The 22,448-nt window shown below is 40.1% G+C and overlaps 1 protein-coding gene across 8 annotated transcripts; it reads left to right on the forward strand.

Moving 5' to 3' along the window:
• The first annotated feature begins 57 nt into the window (after positions 1-57).
• Positions 58-22,064, forward strand: EXTL2 (exostosin like glycosyltransferase 2). 8 transcript variants are annotated; one of them, XM_019457643.2, is made up of 6 exons: positions 58-155; positions 856-1,020; positions 3,377-3,454; positions 15,969-16,396; positions 17,040-17,110; positions 19,985-22,064. In XM_019457643.2, the coding sequence occupies exons 3-6, from the start codon at positions 3,450-3,452 to the stop codon at positions 20,471-20,473; spliced, it is 993 nt and encodes a 330-aa protein (XP_019313188.1). In that variant the 5' UTR covers positions 58-155; positions 856-1,020; positions 3,377-3,449; the 3' UTR covers positions 20,474-22,064. The 8 variants fall into 8 exon arrangements, with proteins under 8 accessions (XP_019313188.1, XP_019313187.1, XP_019313184.1 ...); XM_019457642.2 differs by lacking the exon at positions 58-155 and adding an exon at positions 233-345; XM_019457639.2 differs by lacking the exon at positions 58-155 and adding an exon at positions 478-636.
• The last annotated feature ends 384 nt before the right edge of the window (positions 22,065-22,448 follow it).

A 22,448-nucleotide genomic window follows, 5' to 3' on the forward strand; every position in this document is an offset into this window, starting at 1 on the left:
CTGCTCTCGCCCACCCCGACCGCCTACTGATGTTCCCGGATGCGCTGGTGTCCAGCGCCTGCCCTTTCGCCATTGCCCCCTCTTAACTAAGTCCCGGTGCTTTAGGTAGCAGGGCTTTAAAACCCAGAACGCGTTGCTGCCAGCCCGCAGGAAGCGTGATAGTTTTGCTGGGTGAACTCTGGGGCACCCAAATCCTAGTAATCCGGTCCCCCCAAACAGCGCCTGACCTTCCATACTGCCAAGTAGGAAGCAATCAATAAGTGTCTTTCTAAAGAATGTTAAATGTTATCAGAAGACGCCCTTTAAAGGAAACTCCTAGGAGACCGTGTTGGAATTGAGGTTTGGGTAAGGCATTGCTTCCCGGACAATCTCAGCCCGCGAACCACCCGAAATTCGAGTTCGTGCAGGTCCCTCTTCACTTCCAGGTCATCCTGAGGGCCGCAGCCGCGGCTGTAATTCTTGTCAGAGCCGCCCTGCGCATTTGAGGGAAATGCTGGAGGAGCTGGCCGGTCGGTGGGAAGCGAGGGCTCGCGGGGCGCAAGGAGACGAGCCCTCGGGCCTGCCCCAGTCACCCACAGTGGTTGGAACCTTCCTGCGGGCGCCTTTCCGGAAAATTGTTTGGTTGGGTGAGGTCAGGTGGTCCATCACGTGAATGATTAAAAGTTGTTACCTTGGGGAAGAAATGCGAGAAAGGAGGGCTGGCTTTTGGAAGTGGGCTAGAAACTACAAAACCGAGCTTCTTGGGAACTGCCTTTTAGTCTAACAGGAAGTGGAGCGTCACCGAAAGGGAGGGGCGACCACCCGGGGACTGTCCCCTGCTTCAGGCGCTCACTTTGCGGGCGGTGTTTTTTCCAGGTTATCAATCCAGCGAATGAGGCTGGGTGGATGCACGCTGCTGGGTTTAGAAAAAAACAAAACCAAAAACAAAAAATGAGCAAGCGAGAGGCCCCTTCCGTTCTATGAGAACCAGGCTGCAAGCAAGTAAATCTGCTGTCCACACTGCAATCGTCTGCACTCGAGGTAAGGAAATAGCAAAATGCTTTTGTGGTAAAAAAATTTTTGCAGTAAGGATATATGCATGTTTTGCTCTGGTTCTTGGAACTTTGTGCGTGAGTGAGATAGGGATTCGTTGGCTTTATTTTTGAAAATGTAATTTTATTCGGTGTTCATGTTAATTAAAATTGCTGTGTAAAACATCTAGGTTCCAGAAATTAAGTTCTGGAAAGAGTATTTTCTCTTTGCCTTTTTGGACATATATTTCATTATTTTAACTTAAACATAGAAATATTCTTAATCAGTAGAATTTACATATATTTTTTAGGAAGCTTTTATATTAGCCATAGACTTTGGATTTTACTCTACTGCACTGCTGGGGAAACATTAAGTGGGTGCAAACTAGGCTAAAGATAAGTATTTCCATGGTAATTGGGTTTTTCTCCAAACGGCTTTATTTCAATATGATCAAGTGGGGAGAGGAGGGGGAGATGTATGCAAATAACCAGCTTTCAGTAACTGATTTCCAGTGTTCTCTTAATTCATCAAGGTCAGATGCAATTTGAGCCTGTGTTTTTGTATTCTGCCTTTGAAAATAAATTCTGCATTTTATCCTATATTGCTACAAATAAGAAATTTCTCAGCTGGTTTATGGAGAAATCTGCATATCCCTTTCAAATACAAGTTGGAGAAATTGAAGTTTGATTTCAGTTACAATGGTTTCCTGGGACTCCTCAATTGCCCCACTCCCCACCCGGAAGGATACAGATATTCCTGTGAGGGCCTTCTCCCTTCAAAAAGTGACAGTCCTACTTCACATCTTTCAGTCTTGGATGGCATCATTACCAACTTCAATACTAAAGTCATTTTGTTGGAAATACAAACTGGACACTAGTTAAATCAGGGAAAGTTCTAGGAGTGGGAAATGTTTGTGTCTCAGTTCTTTTGTCACTTGAAATATTTCTTCTATATATGTTGACCAATATATATTGTCCTATCAAAGTTAAAGTTAGTTTCTTTCATTCAGCATTTATTGTCTGCTATCTGCTAGGCTCTGTGCTGGACACAAGACAGTTGGAGGGAAACAATTAAAAAGCCAATTAAGTCAAAAGTTCTTTCCCCAGAAGAATTTTTTGGGAAGAAGAAGCTGATGTGAGGAGAGAGAGTGGCAGGCAAATCAGTCTAGGATTTTAGAATTGTCTGATGTTTAATATATGTACAAGGTATGCCCTTGGTGTAGCAAAGGGACACAACTGTCACTCAGAGAGTCTTTTGGTATGTATCAAGCATTTTGTCCCAGCCATCCTATTGTCCCTTCAATAACTTGTATCATGAAGGAACATTATTTCAGAAAACCAAAAAATGATTCTTCAGCTCAATGCAGGTGGTCATTACAGAGGCAGGATTTTGAAAGACTCCAACCATAATTCTTAATGCCTTCATGTCTTAAAAGATTAAATGGGTTTTTAAGGTTATAAAATAGATATAGTAATGAACATTTAAAACTAATAAGTAGATTCCTATCCTGCACTTTTGAACATTTGTTTAGATCTTCTTCCACTAATTAATTGCATTGCACTAAGCAACAGAGAAAGCCCCCAGCTTCTCAGACATGTGATTGAGGACTGTGAGAAATGAAAGCAGAGAGAATAAAGGGGCAGACGCTTATCTCCAGTCAGGGTTCCAGCTCCTTTCAGACAGTTGTCAGTAAGGAATAGGAAGGATGCCATCCGTCATTCCTCAGTGATCAACCCTGGCATTTATCTGCAGCCCAATTTAGACCCCATGCTTTTTTAGATGCTTCAAATTGAATGCCCTGTGAACCTCGAGTGAAAAAAGAAACTGTGATGGTGTATAAAACTACAGATTCTTAAAAATCTAGAAATCGAGCATAAGTGCAAATTGCATTCCATGGTTTTGCTCCATGGCACATATATTTGGCATATAGGCTTCAGTTGTGCAAACCCATTAGATAGGATGATGTGATTTTTTTTCTGCCTCTGCATACGTCCCAAAGATGAAGACAAGAATATAGCAGCATTAGCTGCAACCTCACAGGAAGACATTGTCTATCTCACTGCCTAAATATATATTTATTTATTTATTTATTTATTTATTTATTTATTTATCTATTTTTTGAGCAGCAGACAAAAGTTTATTAGAATATAAGATTCGAAAGTAAGAATAGTAGGAAAGCTCTCTTTACAGAGAAGGTACATTCAAAAGTGAATGCCCCTAAATGTAACTTTTAAAACACAGAACACCTAATTTTAATTTCTAAAAATAATTTGAAGCCTATCGACAATGGCATTGAAAGCAGTTTTAAAAATCTCCTGATGACTGACAAAAACATCACAGAAAATTCTTTGATTTCCCCTAATAGTGCCAAGAGATCCTGTTCCTATCAATTACAGAAGCCATAAAGGAAATTTTTAAAAAATTAAAACTTTACCATAATGAGGTAAGTACCAGTATTTTTTTTGTTTTTTTTTTAATTGTGGTAGAGTACACATAATATTTGCTATCTTATCCGTTTTCAAGTGTATAGTTTAGTAGTGTTAAGTATATTTACATTGTTGAGCAACCAATCTCCAGAACTTTTTCATCTTGCAGAACTGAAACTCTGTATCATTAACCAACTGCCCATTTCCTCCTTCCCCCAGCCCCTGGCAACCACCATTCTACTTTTTATCTGTATGAATTTAACTACTCTAGATACCTCATATAAGTGGAATCACATTGTATTTGTCTTTTTGTGACTGGTTTATTTCACTTAGCATAATATCCTCAAGATTCATCCATGGTGTAGCATGTGTTAGAATTTCCTTCCTCTTACAGGCTAAATAATATTTCACTGTATGTATATAACACATTTTGTTTATCCATTCTTCTGTTAATGGATATTGGATTGCTTCCACCTTTTGACTGTTGTGAGTAATGCTGCTGTGAACATGAGTGTAGTACCAATATTTTTATCTGAGAAAAATGATTTCCTATAGAGATACTCTTGTTTCCTTGGAAATGAAAGTTCTTACTTGAGCCAGGGTCTGTTAGAAAATACTGTAAGGGTGCTTGCTTCGGCAGCACATATACTAGAAAATACTGTAAGGCCTCTTTTTAGTCTTATCCATTGAAATAGTTCAGCTTACAGAATAAAGCCAATACCCATATAGTTGAAATACTCTGGTACTAGAACAAAGCTGAAGATAAGAGACTGTGCAGAGGACACTGAAAATACAAAGTGACTCACGTGTGAGGTTTGGAGTTTGGTGGGACCTGCTGTGCTCAGGGAAAATCATTTAACGTGCTCAGTCTTAGCTATCCCATCTACAAAATGGGGGTGGATACGTTTTAATTTCCTTCTATAAAGTTTGAAACATTGCCGATTTGAGATATTCTGTAGCACACAGAAGGCAGAGGTATGCCGATTTTCATTACTGTTACTGAGCTCCCTGAGGGCAGGGACTGGGTGGTCTGGGCACTACCATCCCTAGGGCCTGACGGTCTGGTGCAGGTGGGAGGGGCCTGTAAATGTTGACTGATGAATATTTACCATGGTATTTCGGACTTCCTCTAATAATGTTAGAAAGTTTATATGAATTAGGATTGCTTTGATGTTAGGTTTGATATCTGAAACTACTTATGAATTATAATTCATACGTATGAAATCTGTTTCTCTTAGAGAGCTATTTTGGAATGTGAGTTTATTGCTGAAAACCAGTATTTTGTAACAGAAAGAAGGTTCCATAGAATATTCCAGAGATCTGTTGCCTGACAGTCTTGCCTTCCCTCCATTTTCCTGTGACTGAAACAGAAGTTCAAATGAAAAGCTCTCTTATCCTAGAATGGTAAAAGTAATACATTTGCAGATGTACTTGGTTTCTTTTTGACCCATTTCTGGAACTAATTTTGCATGGCACTGTACTGAGCTAAAAATGCTTTTCTATTTCTAGGCTTTCTTCTTAGGATGCATTGACTCCTTGGATCCTTACAAGTTGTGGATATTCCTCTTAGAAATAAAGCCATTCCTGCTCCTGACCCTAATACATGTCCATGGAATTGGTCATCTCCAAACATCATCATCATCATCATCTTCATCATAGCTGCAATTAATTGGCAGTTCCGGGTGAAGGCTGCAAGGCTAAAACAAACTTTTATCTAGCATAATTTTATCTAGCATAACCTGTGCACTTTGAGGGTAGAGAGGACCTCGCTGTCTGCCTCCCTAACAAATGGCTCGATTAAAGGAGGCAGTACTTTTAAAAAAAACTTTACACATAACATTTATATATTATGTCCTCTTAAATGAGCGATGATTAAGTAAATCCAGTTAATTGACAGTAGCTGTCTGAGGAAGTATTAAAAAGGAGTATGATGCTTTTGTAGAGGCTTAGGAGGAAAAAAAAAAAATGCCAGGACTCTTGGGCAACCTTTGCTATGGATATGGGGTAGGATTGGAGAGGGAAATGGAAACACAGGTACTTTTGGCTGTTGTCCCTGTTTTAAATGCTGCCCTTGGTATTCACTCAACCTTGATTTACCTATAAAATGGCTCAGAATGGCTCACTCAGCCAGGCTGCCGACAGGAGGACTTGATCTTCAGTGTACCCAGTACAGAAATTCTTTGCTTACAGCTTGTAGTGAGAAATGACCTGTAGCTGCAGCATCTATCTATTCAAATGTGGTCTTTCAGTAAAGGTAGCTCTTTATCAATCTGCTTTAGCACGTCTGTTTCAGAACTACAGTTTCAGAATGAAGTGACTGCAGGACTAAGCCTTCTAAAAGACAGGCTTTAAATTGGCTGTCAGGGATCTTATATATGTCGGCAGTTAGACTGTGAATATAAAAAAAGACTAATCATGTTCATGCTAGCAGCCAGTCCATGACACAGGTGATCTAGATTGTGGTCATCTGAATGGTCCATTCAGAACACTGTACCATTGATCATAAATACAGCATGATCACAAGATGAATCTGACACTGTGGACACTTTTGTCATTTATTATGACTATAAGTCTATTCCCACTCCAGTTTTTCCTATTCCTAAATACAGAATATTTATTAATAACACAAAATAACTTAACTTATTTTGATGTATTTAGACCTATGAAGAAAGTAATGGGCATTAAGAAGAGCCTTGTAAGAACAGATGGGTTCTTCAGGAGGAAAAGTGAGGGAAAATCATTTAGGAAGCAGAGAATAGAAGTTGGTAAAGGAGGGGCGCCTGGGTGGCTCCGTCGGTTGAGCATCTGACTTCGGCTCAGGTCATGATCTCATGGTTCGTGAGTTTAAGCCCCATGTCGGGCTCTGTGCTGACAGCTCAGAGCCTGGAGCCTGCTTCAGATTCTGTGTCCCCCCGCCCCCCTCCGCCCCACCCCTGCTTGTGCTGTCTCTCTCTGTCTTGCAAAAATGAATAAACATTAAAAAAAGTTGGAAAAGGATGAGAAAAGCGGTATGGCACTTAAAAAAATAGCAGTGAAAAGATTGAGTTTCTTGAATATGGGGAAAATACTAACAGCCAAACTTCCCAGGATACCGTAGAGCACCTGGAAAAGACTTCTGAAGAAAAGTGACCTTCATGTACTATTGCTAGCATTCTATGTTTTGCCATGAAGTAAATTCTAGTTTGCGTGGCTCGAAATTGTAATGCAAGAGGCTTACTCTGGGCAATAGTGAATGGCACTTGGGGGCAGTGTTCTCACTTAGTTTTCTTTTTCTGCCAATTGTCCTGAAGTCTAAGGGTTTTTTTGTTGTTTTTTTTTTGTCAGTTTCTGAATCGAAACTAAATTTTCATTTCTCAGCTAGGTAAGATTGTATTGTCTGTTGGTTAATCATGTATAGTGCCTGCCAGATGGAGTCATATAGCTTCTGATTTTTGTTAGTCCCTAAAGGTTTGGGGAAATTCACAAGGGTGATCTTATCTAACGAGTGATGACTCCCCCAAGGCAAATCGGGTCTTCTCCTAGAGCTTCCGTGGAAACAAGAATGTGCAAAGGTATTTCAATGCAGAATATCTTTGAAAAGATGGGGGGGAGAAATGAGAGTTGTGGGACATCTTGTATTTATCAGGTAGCTTGGTCCCAGAACTGATGGTAGAAAGGTGGCTTGCGCTTGAGACCACACTTCGTACCTGGCTGTTCTAGTCGCCAAATGGGGGATGACCCAGGTTTTTTACATAGGGAAGGCTTTCTTGGGTACTGTATAGGCTTAATGGGGCCTTTGTTTACATTTAATTTAAGTTCATTCTGTTAGTTTCAGGCATTTCTTATCCATTGTGTTGTTGAAGACAATTTAAACATAGATTCCCCCATGTCATTTAACCATAAAGAGTTGGAAGCACTTACTGAAATGGGCCAGGCGCTGTTGTGGATTACAGAGACTAACAGAAACTGCCCTCTAGATAATGTCACACTCCAGAGGGAGCATAGCCCATGGTCATAATACCTGGAAACAAAGCCTTGTGACAGTGTGTTCTCAGTTCCCAGGAGCACTGAGATTTGGAGGGCTTGAGAGGAACCTTCGCAGGGGACAGGATTTTTGAAAGATAGTTGGCAGGGGACAGACGGGAGTAGAAGTTTGTCAGGTGGGAACCAGGAAGGGCTTTGTAGGTAGTGAAAATAGCATGTACCAACAAAGCCAGCACACTGACTGTCGGATATCATAAGAGAAGAGTCCTTTTGGAATTTGCCTCAGATTGAGCAATATGTGTCCATGTGACCATGAACCTGGTCAGAGGCTGCTCATCAGTTGCATCATAGCCGCCTCTTCCAACCCCTCTCACATGTTCATGGAAGGAAAGCCCAGGTTCTGAATTGGCTTCTGCATTCCACTTTGGAAATGATTTTATCTCTTGGCAGCCGCCGGCCCTTTTCTGAGCATCTATATTCTATAATCATCAGTTTTTAGGCAAGTACATATTTTGGAGGATGAACCAGAGGAGAATACAATCTGTACAATATGAGGCAAATCTAGTAGTGAAATGGCAGAATAATTATTGCTCCTCTGCCATCTGTGGCATCAAAATGAAAATGACAGCTTCTCAATGTACGTCAGGCTGCTCACTGCGTTTCTACTTTCTGAGTCAGAGGACATAACTAATCTTTGTTCATACTATGCTCTGGCATATTTGTTTTCATCTTCTGTCTGGATAATTGTTGCCTTTTCAGTCTGAAGGAACTGGCCCTGAGAAAAGAATTATTCATTCAACATTTAGCAGCCTTCCTTCTAAGGAATTTTGGTAGATGATATAAGTAAATATCGCACTGAATAGTGGGTTTTTGACAATTCAAATTTCCTGGTCCATTTAGAGACACGCATTAGAGAATGTGCAACTGTTGCTTTATAAACTATGTGTTACTTACTTTCTTACTCTTCTACCTACATTTAAGAGATTTTTTTTTTAACGTTTCAAATAATACTCTTCCAAAAGCTGTTCAATTCTCAGATATTAAACAATTTCTGGGGCACCTGGGTGGCTCAGTCGGTTAAATACCCGACTCTTGATTTTGGCTCAGGTCATGATCTCACAGTTCATGAGTTCGAGGCACACATTGGCCTCTGTGCTCACTGTGCAGAACCTGCTTCAGATCCTCTGTTTCCCTCTTTCTAGCCCTCTCCCACTCACCAACATTCTCCCTCTCTCTCTCAAAAATAAATAAATGTTAAAAAAAAAATTTTTTTTAAGATTCTGACATAGTGACCCTACAGCTCCACTGCTAAGTATATACCCAAGAAAAATGGAAACATGTTCACATAAAAACCTGTCCATGAACGTTCAGAGCAGCATTATTCATAATAGCAAACTGGAAATAACCCGAGTGTCCAGCAACTGATAAACAGGTAAACAAATTCTATCTGTACGGGAATGGAATGTTACATGGCAATAAAAAAAATGAATGAATGAGGTCCTGATGTATACTATGACATGGGTGAACCTTGAAAACATTATGCTGAGTGAAGCCAGACACAAAGGTGATGTACTGTACGATTCCATTTATATGCGACGTCCAGGCGAGGCAAATCTATGGTGATCAAGTAGATTAGTGGTTGCCTGCTGCTGGCGGGGAGGTTGGGGAAAAGGAGAATGTCGAGCGACTGCTAATGGAGGGGTCTGGAGTTTCTTTTGGGGGTGTTGAAAATGTTTTAAAGTTAGATTGTGGCAGTGGTTGCACAATTCTGTGAATATACTGAAAGCCACTGAACCTTTTAGTTGACCCTTTGAACAACATGGGTTTGAACTGCACGGGTCCACTTTCATGCAGGTATTTTTCAATAAATACGGTACGGTGCTATAAATGGGTTTTCTCTTCCTGATGATTTTCTTAATATTTCCTTCTCTCTGGCTAACGTCATGGTAAGAATGCAGTCTATATTACAGATAACATTCAAAATATGTGTTAATCAACTGTTCATGTTATCGCTAGGGCTTCTTAGTAGGCTACTAGTAGTTACGTCTTGGGGGGGGGGGGGCGGTTAAAAGTCATACGTGGATTTTTGTGCAGGGTGGAGTGGTTGGTGCTCCTAATCCCTGTGTTGTTTGAAAGTCAGTTGTACTTTAAGTGTGTGAAATTTATGGTATAGGAAATAAATCTTTTTGTTTTGTTTTTGTTGTTTTTTTTTTTTTTTTTTTGAAGTTTATTTATTTTTGACAGAGAGAGAGAGGCAGAGTGCGAGCAGGGGAGGGTGCAGAGAAAGAGGGAGACCCAGAATCTGAAGCAGGCTTCAGGCTCGGAGCTGTCAGCGCAGAGCTCGACACAGGGCTCAAACCCACAATCCACGAGATCGTGACCTGAGGTGAAGTCGGATGCTTAACTGACTGAGCCACCCAGGCGCCCTGGAAATAAATCTTACGTTGGAAAAAAATACTCCAGCATACTAAGTACGAGTTTTTATATTATCTTACAGACAGTGACAGTCTTGCATACTGATTTTTTGATACATGATTGCAGAATTTACCATAACACAGTGGAAAGGGTCACCACGGACTGTGCCATCAGGAGATCTAGATTCTTGCCCTGGTTCTGCTGCTGGTGTGCCGCATGCAGCTGCATGAACCTAGGCAAGTCCCTTATGCTGAACCTTGGGTTCTTAATGAAATAGGGAAGTTGACTTAGGAGAGCTCTGAGCTCTCTTTCAGCTTTCTGAGTTTATGTGTTTGTGCAGTAAAGCATATAAATATTGGGGCAGCTTTGGAGCCATGGCTTTATCACTTATGGTTCATAACCAAAGCATTGGGGTTCTCAGAGGCCACTTGGCTAGCGCTCCTTCCCCCAATCATGTTCAAGTAGGTCTTGTTAGGTAAAATATATGTAGAGCAGGGTTTTTCAACCTCAGCAATATTGGCATGTTAGGCTGGATAATTCTTCCCTTTGGAGGGGTGTCCTGTCCATTGCGGGATGTTTAGCGGCAACCGTGACATCTTCCCACTCGATAGCATCTCCTCCCCAGTCCTGACAGTCAAAAATGTCTCTGGTCTTTGCCACATGTCACCTGGAGAACAAAGTCATCCCCAGCTGAAAATTCCTGGTGTAGAAGATGCTAGAATAACAATATGAAAATAACCAAACGGATGTGCTCTCTACCTATGAAGAACTAACAACATATGTGCAAAAAAATACCATTTGGGAATCTTTGATTTTTCAGATAATCAGGAGAAGAGGAGGACTTTTTGTTGTGTTATGCTGACATTTACCGTGTTTATTAAGGTCACATTTAATCTGTAGTCATGGATTGGAGAAAGGCAGAGGAGGAATAGTCTAAGAGCTGTCAGATCCTTTTTAGAATGAGACAAGGTGTCAGTAAATCTATACAGGCATTAAAAAAAATAGGAAAAAAATCTAAGAAGAAGGTGTAGGAATTGAGGGCAAGAGAGCTAGGAGGTACCTTCTTGGTTCTTTGCACAGAAGATGTAGACCATCCAGATGTGTTCTTTCTCGTATCTCCTGTTCAAAGCTCAAAGCTGTGAATTAGATGATAAGTTATTTCTCTAGAAAAAGAACAGAAGAAAGCCATAAACTGGAATCCAGATAGCCAGTGAATTCCTCGTTCCTCTCCAAACGGATCCGGAACTGTTTCTGGTGGGCCTGCAGTGGGGCTCCAGACTCCACCTGTTCTCCAAGCACACACGTGCCACTTGCACTGCGGTCTATGAAGTTCTTGCTTTTCTTTTTTTAAAAATTTTTTTTAACGTTTATTTATTTTTGAGACAGAGAGAGACAGAGCATGAATGGGGGAGGGGCAGAGAGAGAGGGAGACACAGAATCGGAAGCAGGCTCCAGGCTCCCAGCCATCAGCCCAGAGCCCGACGCAGGGCTCGAACTCAGGGACCGCGAGATCCTGACCTGAGTTGAAGGCGGATGCTTAACTGACTGAGCCACCCAGGCGCCCCTGAAGTTCTTCCTTTTCTAGACAGACTAAAAATCTTACATTAGCTTATTGGGTTGCATTGTTTAATAAATACCACATGAAATATTTACACTGTATTTCTAAAGATAATTTATTCATATCTCCCACAACATTTTGATACAGGTAAAATAGGGGATTAGAAGTTATCTGAGGAAATTTCTATGATGGGCATGGGGATAAATCCTGCTTGAAAGTCTAGACAAAAGTGAAATACTCATGAGTGTCTTTGACAATGTATATTTATAGTAGGCTACAGTAATTAATTTTCATTACTTTTTCTAGACTAAAACACCAGGTAGTTATGTGTCTACTTCAGAAGCTAGAAACACTTCTGTGTAAGTTTTACAATATGCTATTCCTCGTCAGCTGTGGAAAATGAACACAAAGATTTTAATCAGGGTGTATTTTAATGCAGTTGCTGGATGATTCTTCGCTCTCATTGTTTATAGCTAGCCGTTTTTATGCAGAACTGAAAATATGTTTTATGAGACCTGCTTTTGATTCAATATATTAGAAGGATTTTCAAGGCCTTTGGACCAAGATTATTAATTCATAATGGTTTTTGGTTGACTACTTTAATAGTATGTGTTTTAGTAAGAGGGTGCATGTAATGAAAACATTGTATTCTAAAGCCTTAAATTACTGTCCTTGAAGAAATAATCATAGTAAAGCTAAGGTTATTTCAAAAGTAAATTCATTTTATTCATCTCTTGAGTGAGGCCATGATAAAAGGAGAAACACAAAATTGCTTTTCTTAACAGAACAGGCTGCAGAGAAGGTCCTGGAGAGAGTATCTTTGAAAAATTTCTGTAAAGGTTACTACAAGGTAACATTGCTTTACAGATCTGGACTATTGAAAAGTGAGAGCTGCTGAATGACAATGACCATCCCCCTGATCTTATGAATAACCTCTTTCTTTGCTTGCACATGCCTCCGCCCACTGTACAATCATGGAGCGTATGCCCCTCCCCACCCCCCTTGAAATTCTCCATTCCCCATTCTCATAAACTTCAAAGGGACATGTTAAAGGCATGGACTATATGGTCTCTCTGTGTCCTTGCTGAACTATATATAAATAGTTTCTACAATTAGAAAACACTCTACTGCATGAAACAAGATCACGAGAATGGGATTGTCCTTTGAATTCCACCGCTGCTAAATCTTAATGAAAAACAAAAGGTTGACTGAACATCACTTGGAAACTAAAGTGAGATTTCGTTGAGAATCTAATCTGTAGGATGGGAAGATTTACACCACAGTGTCAGGATTGCCTGTGGAATGGTAGTGTGGCTGCACATGCTGAGTTAAACCACAGGGTGTGAAGTCAAGAGCTTAGGTATCCACAAACACTGTACTTTTCTAAGGAGAATGGAGACAACCAAAAACAAACAAACAAACAAAAACCCAACTGTACGGAGGCAGTGTTACACAGAGAAGGACAGCGACAGTGGCTTGGTAGAGTTAGCATACCACAGCTGTGAGGGAGCAGTAAGAAGTCTCTTCTAGCTTTATCATATTTGTCTGTATTGTGGAATGGATGAGAGTATTCATTTATTGTATAGCCTAAGAAGAGAAATTGTACCAAAATATAATAAGGGTAGACTATGGATCCATTAAAGTCATCAAGAATAATGATACCTCATTCTTTGCGGTTCTAAAATCTATGTTTTTCTTAAAGGAATTTTTTAAGTATTTAGAAATGTCTGGTTGATTTTTGTTTTCAGTCCTTTAAAGGAATATCTGTTTTCCTCATTTTCTGGCTTTTGTACTTGAACAGAGCAGTCAAATGGATCTAGGATATATGCTAAGATGTATAGGAAGGCTCAGCTGCCAAAATGCACAGTAAGGACTTCCCTCACAGGCTTATGGAGGCTTGTGGAGAAGTAAGGGAAGTCTGGAATCAGAAGCAGAAATAGAAGAATACGAAACAGCAAAAACTGAAAGTCAGCAGTGCTCCCAAAGGAGGCGGCAGGGGTCAGAGTGAAACTGTATTGGAGGCTAGGAAATCAAAGCTCCACATCTCTGTAAAACTGCTTGTGAGATTCAGCCTTTTCTGACGTAAGCGAATGAGAGGTCTGAGCAGACAGACGTGTTTGGCCAATGAGTGTCCAGGCCACATGAATCAGGGGTTCACCTACTATTCTGTAGCCACCTTAAGCACATCCTTCAGGTACCATGAGGGATAGGGGAGTACATAGCTGATTACAGTACCTCCTGACCCTCGTGTACTGTGAGACAGGGTGATTTGGAAGCTCCAAAGCCCTCCCCGACTTCAACCCGAATTGAAATTCAGCAGTATATTCCTAGCTCATAATGATGAACAGCCTGCTCTGGCAGCAGATTTGCCCAGGTGTAGATCCCACATCCATTTCTTAGTTGCTATGTAATACTGAGAAAGATATTTAACCCAGGCTACAGTAAAAAATAAACTAGATCCTGTCACTCTCCTGATCAGAACCCTATAATGGCTTTCTATCTCAATTAGAATAAACTCTAGGGCCGCCTGGGTGGCTCAGTCAGTTAAGTGTCCGACTTCAGCTCAGGGCATGATCTCATGGTTCATGAGTTCAAGCCCCATGCTGAGCAGTCAGCCTGGAGCCTGCTTTGGATTCTGTGTCTCCCTCTCTCTCTGCCCCTCCCCTGCTTGTGCTCGCGCTCTCTCTCTCTCTCTCTCTCTCTCTCTCAAAAGAAACGTTTAGGGGCTCCTGGTTGGTTTAGTCAGTTAAACATCTGACTTCGGTTCAGTTCATGATCTCATGGTTCGTGGATTCGAGCCCCGTGTCTAGCTCCATGCTGACAGCTGGGAGCCTGGAGCCTGCTACAGATTCTGTGTCTTCCTCTCTCTCTGCCCCTCTCCCGCTCATGATCTGTCTCTCAAAAATAAATGTTGAAAAAAATGTAAAAATAAATAAATAAATAAATAAACGTTTAAAAACAAATCTATATTCCTTCATCAGCTGATAAGATCCCCGATAATCTGGTCCTTGCTTATGCCACTCTGATTTATTCTCTTCATTACCACTATTCTAAATTATCTTTGAGTTTACTTTTTGTCTGCCCCTCTCTACTGCTTCCTCTCCTTCTAACAGCAGAGACTTTGTCCATCTTATCCATTACTGTATCCACAGAACTTAAAACAGTGCCTGGCCCAGTAAGTGCTTATAACTGTTTATTTATTTGATTGAGTGAATAAGTACATATTATGACATGTGCAGCTCTTAGTACAGGACCTGATAAGTAGTAAGCCCACTATAATTGTTTGTTGCTGCTGCTACTACCATTATCATCTGTTTCTTATATTAGGGTTCTGCAAATGATTTCATTTCGAAAAAACTTGCTACCAAAAGTAAGTTTAAATGTGTGCACTGAAGTATAATTGACCCTTAAACAATGTGAGGGTAGGAGCACCAACACCCTGCACAGTCGAAAATACACATGTAACTTTCAACTACCCCCAAACTTAACAAATAATAGCGTACTGGTGACCGGAAGCTTTACCCATAATATAAACAGTAGATTAACACATATTTTGTATATGTATTATATATTGTATTACAATAAAGTAAGCCAAAAGAAAGGAAATGTTAAGAAAATCATAAGGAAGAGACAGTCCATTGAAAGTACTTTACTATATTTATTGAATAAACTCCACATTCTAAGTGGACCCATGTGGTTCAAACCTGTATTCTTCAAGGGTCAGCAGTATACACATATCAGAACATCACATTGTACACTTTAAATATATACAATTTTTATGTCAAAGATATCTCAGTAAAGCTGTTTAAAGAATTAGTACACTACTAAGAGAAATGTAATCCCATTTGAAAAAATAATCTCAGTTCCAAATATTTCACATTAAAAGGAAGACAAAGTTTTGAAGGCACTGCTTAATTCTTTGGGCTTCTATGTAGATGATCTTTTGTCCATAACTGCAAAGCAAACAGGCCCAGGAGGTTTGTTCACTGTACCTTTTATTTTTACCTTTAAGAGGCCAGGAGAACTGTGAATTTAAATCAACTAAAATAGGGGCGCTTGGGTGGCTCAATCAATTAAGCATCCGACTTTGGCTCAGGCCATGATCTCGTGGTTTGTGAGTTCAAGCCCCATATCTGGCTCTGTGCTGACAGCTCAGAGCCTGGAGTCTGCTTCAGATTCTGTGTCTCCCTGTCTCTCTGCCTCTCCCTTGCTCATGCTCTGTCTCTCTCGCTCAAAAATAAATAAGCATTAAAAAAATTTTTAATCAACTAAAATAAAGTTAACTTCTGTCCTCCTTAAAAAAGCAAAAACAAAGGGGCACCTGGGTGGCTCAGTCGGTTAAACCTCTGACTCTTGATTTTGGCTCAAGTCATGGTCTTATTGTTCTCAGGTTCAAGCCCCACATTGGGCTCTGCGCTGAGAACATGGGGCTTGCTTGGGGGTTCTCTCTGTCTCTCTTTCCCTGTGTGTCTCTTCCCCTCCCCTGTTCACTTGTGTGCCCTCTCTCTCTCTCAAAAAGAAACAAAACAAAAACAAAAACCTGGGAACCAGTAAGAATGCTAACACTCTGTATTTTATTTCCATTTCTATTCCAGGTGCTGCCACATCTGCAAACTTCCTGGAAGAGTGATGGGGATTCGAGTGCTTCGTTTCTCTTTGGTGGCCATCCTTGTGCTGCTGCTGGTAGCTGGGGCTCTGACCACTTTACTTCCAAATATTAAAGAAGACAAGATGCTCACTCTGCGTAGGGAAATAAAATCCCCGGGCAAGTCCACCCTGGATTCCTTTACTCTGATAATGCAGACATACAACAGAACAGACCTCTTACTGAGACTTCTAAATCATTATCAGGCAGTGCCACACCTGCATAAAGTGATCGTGGTGTGGAACAACATTGGGGAGAAGGGACCGGATGAGTTATGGAATTCTCTAGGGCCTCACCCCGTCCCTGTGATCTTCAAACCACAGACAACAAACAGGATGAGAAATCGACTCCAGGTCTTTCCTGAACTGGAAACCAATGGTGAGTTGCAGCTGGGTTCTTAGCCAGCGAGGGCTGCAGCTAACCGGAGCTGGGAGGCAGGCATGTGTATTTCCAGCCTTCTGTCCTAATTATGCTGAGAAAGTAGGAAAATTTAATCAAAAGAAAACACTTTGAAAAACTTAAGGGCCAATTTTCAAGATGTCAAGAAGCAGTTTCCTTGGGAAGAAATCACACGTCTTGCAACAGTGACAAAGAGGTTAATGTTGTGAAAGAAGATACACTATAATTACATATTGTATCGGAGAAAGTAGTAAAATGGCATTCAGCTTATGCTTAATGTATTTCTTTGCCACCTCCCTTTTCCTCCCATTCAGAGCAGTTTTTTGAGCATTGCAATTTGCTTGAAAGACCCCCAGTCTTGTTTATTTGCGTGATCATTCGTTTCTAGGATAGTGGTTGATAACTGCATGATCATTTCCCGGTCAGGCAATTATGAAATCAATTACAATTCAAACACACACTTTTTCTACAAGACAAATGTCTCCAGGAATACATTTCTTGTTTACTTATTTTGTCCAGAAAAGTATTCCTTTGAATGATCTATCTAGACACCATTGTGTTATACTAGTTTTGTTTTCATTTCCAAACTGTTGGATTCAAATTTGTCTCTCTCTTGTTTCAGCTGTGTTAATGGTAGATGATGACACACTAATTAGTGCCCAAGACCTTGTCTTTGCTTTCTCGGTTTGGCAGGTAATGTTGCTGTTTCCTTTACGAACTCCTCAGCATGAAGGTCTACCCAGGGTAGGGTGGATTAATGTGGGAGTCACCTCAAACAGTGTAGACACTATTTATCTAAAAGAAAAGTTTGGTGCATGGTAATCAAGATTTCTTGTGTTCAGTTAAGCCAACCTGCAAGTTAAGTTATCTTTTATCTGTATTTGATTTATATTTGGTATATTGGGGAGAAGAGCTGGAACTACTTTCCAGAGAACAATGAGGAAACTATCTGATATAGCCAAGACTGGAATCGAGGGACATTTTCTACAAGGCCACAGATCTGTATCTCAAAAGAGAAGTGTATCTCTGTATTAATATTGTATATAACTTGCTTTAAAAGAAAGCACTTTACACCGACAAAATTTAATCCTAATTCTGGAACCCCTTTTTAGAAATTAGTGATAACAGAAATTCCAGTGCATCATTGTGGTGGCCATTTTATTTATTTGTTTATGTAGGTCTTTTCCTCAATCATAGCTGGAATAAACAGGCATAAATTGCTTGTCATTCTGTAAAAACAACTCTTTGCTCGTGAATATGTGTTAATTAATAGTAGTTGGCTTTTACAAGTTGCAGTTCAGGGACACCCGGCCGCCTCAGTTGGTAGAGCATGCGACTCTTGACTTCAGGGTCATGAGTTCAAGCCCCACATGGGGCATGGAGCCTACTTAAAATAAATAAATAAATAAAAGTACCATGTAGTATCCAAAATCTTTGGGGCACCTGGGTGGCTCAGTTGATTAAGCATCCAACTCTTAATTTTGGCTCAGGTTATGATGTCACAGTTCACAAGAGAGAGCCCTCATGGAGCTCTACACTGATAGCATGGAGCCTGATTGGGATTCTCACTTTCCCTTTCTCTCTGCCCCCCTCCCCATGCACACGTGTATGCTCTCTCTCTCTCTCTCTCAATCTCTCTCTCACCCAAAATAAACAAACTTCAGAACAGAACAAGTTGCAGTACAGTTACCTGAAACCAGAACAAACTGCATACCAATAATCTGAGCTGTGTCAAATAATTAAACACTGTGCTACCCAATACTGGTCTAATTTGCACTATAGTACCTCTCCTTAATTAGCTACTTGGGATATAAGAACATTAGGTATTAATGGTAAGTGGTCACAGTACTCTGTAGATACCACTGCTCTCAAAACTTCTGTTTCAAAATTCATGCTGAGTATACTGATCAACAAGTTTTTTTTTTTCCCCATCAGCACTTTTTCCAGCCTTGTAAATAAAAGCTCTTTAGGCAAAAAATTCTAATGTAACACTCCAGCTGTGAAATTTCTATTTCAGGTAGAACATCAATTTACCTAAAATGTCTGGGGTCGGGGTAAATAGAACCATAGTTACTTAGAACAATCCAAGTAAACCATAATTAAAGATGGATAAATATGATTTTTAGGTTTTCTTCATAGAAGAACAAGCAAGAACAGTTTCAATCCATTGCCCAAGGTAACCCAACTCCCAAAGTCAGTCCCATCAGTGCCCTGCATGGTGTAGTGATGTGAGCGAGAGAGGCAGGCAAAGCTGGGACGGACATCTATCAGGCCTTTGTATTTATCTGCTTAGTGCTGTGACTTTTCCTCCTCTGGTCATCTGTGGAACTTCACTCATCCTCCTAGATTAGGTAAATGGCACATCCTCTCTGAAGCCTTCTGTCCTTTATTATTGACCCCCTGTTCCCCTTTGCCTCCCAGCAATACAGCTGTCATCCTGTCCTCGGTGCTTCCAAGAGGTTTACCCAACTGTGTGTACAAGCATCTCGTAGTATGGGAATCCTTTGTTCACATATCTGGATCATGTCCTCCCCGGACTATGCAGTTTTTGAAATGGGAATTAACCCACCTGATTTGTGTGTGTGTGTGTGTCCCTCGTTTAATGTCTGTTCAGTAAGTGAGTGAAATACAAATTACTTATGAGATTGAACTAAACCTTTTAACTCTATAAATTCTTACTTCTTTTCCATGCTTCACTGGTTTTCTCTGGTTTGGTGATTTTTGTTTTATTTTTAGTTACTCTCATCTTAATATTATTGTTTTACTGCTATCTTTTCTTCAAAGATCCTGATGACATCTCGTTATATATTTTTCCTTGTATTTTTTTTTAAAGTTTATTCATTTTGAGAGAGAGAGAGCAAGCAGGGGAGAGACAGAGAGAATCCCAAGCAGGCTCCACACTGTCAGTGCAGAGCCCAAGGCAGAGCTTGAACTCACTAACTGTGAGATCATGACCTGAGCCAAAGTCAGGAGTTGGGCACTTAACCAACTGAGCCACCCAGACACCTCATATTTTTTTTTCTCATATTTTTAAAAAGGAAACACCCAAGCTGAAAGGGAGAAAAATATAACATTGTTTAAGATCAACAGTGACTTTAAAAAACATTGAAATCAACATGGAAAAACAGTAGAATCATACATGTAGATCCATAATTTTATGTACTCCTAAGAGATTAAAACCATTTTTCAAAATAATCACACTGTATCTTTTTATCTGCTATAATGAATATCACTCATACAGTCAGCTTCTCCTGCAGCAAACTTTAAAGAACCAGACTCCTTGGTGACTAGAATTTATTAATATCAGATATCATTTGAATTAAGAGAACATTTGTAAGGTTAGAAATTTTGTTAGGTATTTGGGTTGCGATGGAATTTGACCTACAACTGATCAGGACATAGATTTATCAAGTTGCCTGGAGTCAGATGAAATTGAGATGTAGAAACCAGGAATAAAATGAAGTTGATAAATCAGTTCAATTCTCTCTGTAATAAATAATTGCCTTTTTTACCATGTCTGCTCTAAAGAAATGCCACCCTTAATTGTTCTTTTTTCCATCTTTTCAGCAATTTCCTGATCAAATTGTAGGATTTGTTCCTAGAAAGCATGTCTCTACTTCATCAGGTATCTACAGTTATGGAGGTTTTGAACTGCAAACACCGGGGTTTGGAAGTGGTGACCAGTACTCTTTGGTGCTGATTGGAGCCTCATTCTTCAATAGCAAATACCTTGACCTCTTTCAGAGGCAACCTGCAGCTGTCCATGCCTTGATAGATGAAACCCAAAACTGTGATGATATTGCCATGAATTTTATCATTGCCAAACACACTGGGAAGACTTCAGGGGTATTCGTGAAACCTGTAAACATGGGCAATCTAGAAAAAGAAACCAACGGGGGCTATCCTGGAATGTGGCATCGAGCTGAGCACTTCCTGCAGAGATCTTATTGTATAAATAAGCTTGTTGATATCTATGATAGCATGCCTTTAAAATACTCCAACATTATGATTTCTCAGTTTGGTTTTCCATATGCCAACCACAAAAGTAAAATATGAGAGTAAAACGAACAAAATCAAACCTTAAAACTGCTTTGTATTTGAGTAACTTCTCTGCGCTACAATTGGTGTGGTTTTTTTGTTTTTGTTTTTGTTTTTTTAAGCAACATCATGAACTTTTATCTACTAGAGAAGTCTCTACAAAGGAGAAAATGTACAGTGCTTCTAGGACATAAAAGTCACATGAACTTCAAAAGCCAAGAAGCTGGTACTCTCTAGATACGTCTTCTTGTGAGGAGTTTTCATCCACAGAGAGAACTCCTTGGCCAGCGATTTTAATGTTTACATTCTGAGACTTCTAGACTTCTACAATTTCGTTGACTCATGGCATTTGCCTTAAGGACCTATTGCAAGTTGTCTCCAGGATCAGAAACTCCAGAGAAGCATTTCTCAGCTTTTTCATTAAAGGATGATTGTTTTCATTTGAAGCCTGAGATGCCTCGTTAGCAAAAGCCTGTGGTGTAGAGAAAAGCCATGTGAGGCGAGGATAATCTCAATCCCTTATAAAAACAAGTAGAAAACTCATGACTACCATGCTTTCATTGTGGTCTTTCCAGCACTAACTCGGCCTGGCATGGTTCGATGCATCAATCACTGCTTTTATTTTCATTGATAAGTCTGTTGTGACTGGAAGTGTTCATTTTAGTAGCTGAAGGATGTCTCATTGATCACTTGGTTTTTGTGAACATTTACTGCATGGATCACAGAAAATTGCAGCCTGTGTTTCTCATGTGCAACCTATATGCAGCAAGGAGTAAATGTGTTACTAGATTCAGGTAGTGCATTTTGGCCCTGAATCTGACCTTGAGAGTATACATTGATTCTTATATTTTACATAAACCATGCATTGTTGTTTAAGAAACTTCTAAAATAATCTTCTAAAAGAATGCTTTAATTAGGAACTGGCAAAAGTTAAAACCCTTGGTGTCAAGAGATATTTGCTGTTAGGGCATAGTTTACCTCATGGATACTGAAGTTACGTGTATTATACACAAAGTTAATTTCTTGTATTCAGAGCTGCTGCTGCTGCTGCTGCTGCTTTTAATTTCCCCCCAAAAAAGACTCGAGGCACCATTCATCATGATGAAATTGTGATTACATGGATACAGGAAAAAAATAAGAGAACTGAATCATAGCAGAGGAATTTTATACAGAGTCTGCATCAGTAAATTGTTGAATTGCTCACTCTGTTGCGTGAATTAGTATCTGTGTTCCACACAGTGTCCGTGTTTGGGTCCTTGTTCATACTAGTAGCAAGGAATATTTAATTAAGCTTCATCACCTCCTCTTCTTCTTCCCCCTTCTTCTCCCATAATGTCATTATATTCTCACAATTGCAAAGCTGTGAAAACATTGTTATAATCATGGTTAATGTTCCAACAATGAAGTCTTTGTGCAATCAGTTCAGTACATGTTGTTTCTTTACCTTGGCATGTGTATGTGTCTTAATGCAGTCAGATAAAGCCAGTAGAACTCAGAACCTCACTAAAAATCTATAATGTTCATTATCTGCTTTGGTCAACCTTGGTAGTGATTTTTTTGCCTCTTGGGATTCCACTGGCAGATAAATAAAATCAACTTCTACCGTGAAGATGTTCTGTTAATTAAGCAGACTCACATTTTTGTGGTCGGTATTTTTACAATTGCTAAATGTTCTAATATATTGTTCAGGGTAACGCAGAGGCATTAGCTACATTCTCTAGGGGGAGCGGGGTGGGGGGAGATTCTTCGGTGGGAAAATATTCCCAGATTTTATTTCCCATTTTGTGTTCTCAAACTTGTCGGAGGCATCACATAAGTTAATCATGTCATGCTTTTCAGGCATTATAGAGCAAATATGATAACAAAGCGAAGGTCAGTCTCTGATACAGGCACCCTTGCGTTGTGGCTGGAATTCTAAAACTCTTTTTCTCTGGGCACCTCTGGCTCCACATGATCGGGAGAAGAGAGGATGCTCGGGTTTGAAACTGCATGA

The sequence above is a fragment of the Panthera pardus genome, unplaced genomic scaffold (genome assembly GCF_024362965.1).
Source record: "Panthera pardus isolate Hobbes unplaced genomic scaffold, ASM2436296v1 HiC_scaffold_11, whole genome shotgun sequence".
Lineage (NCBI taxonomy): Eukaryota > Metazoa > Chordata > Mammalia > Carnivora > Felidae > Panthera > Panthera pardus.

Bases quoted from the DNA above. Each gene is read 5' to 3' on its own strand.
- EXTL2 (XM_053891881.1), top strand. From the start codon at position 13,184: ATGGATCTAGGATATATGCTAAGATGTATAGGAAGGCTCAGCTGCCAA. The intron at 13,240-15,968 runs GTAAGGACTTCC...TTTCTATTCCAG, and splicing joins CTCAGCTGCCAAAATGCACA to GTGCTGCCACATCTGCAAAC. The intron at 17,111-19,984 runs GTAATGTTGCTG...CCATCTTTTCAG, and splicing joins TTGCTTTCTCGGTTTGGCAG to CAATTTCCTGATCAAATTGT.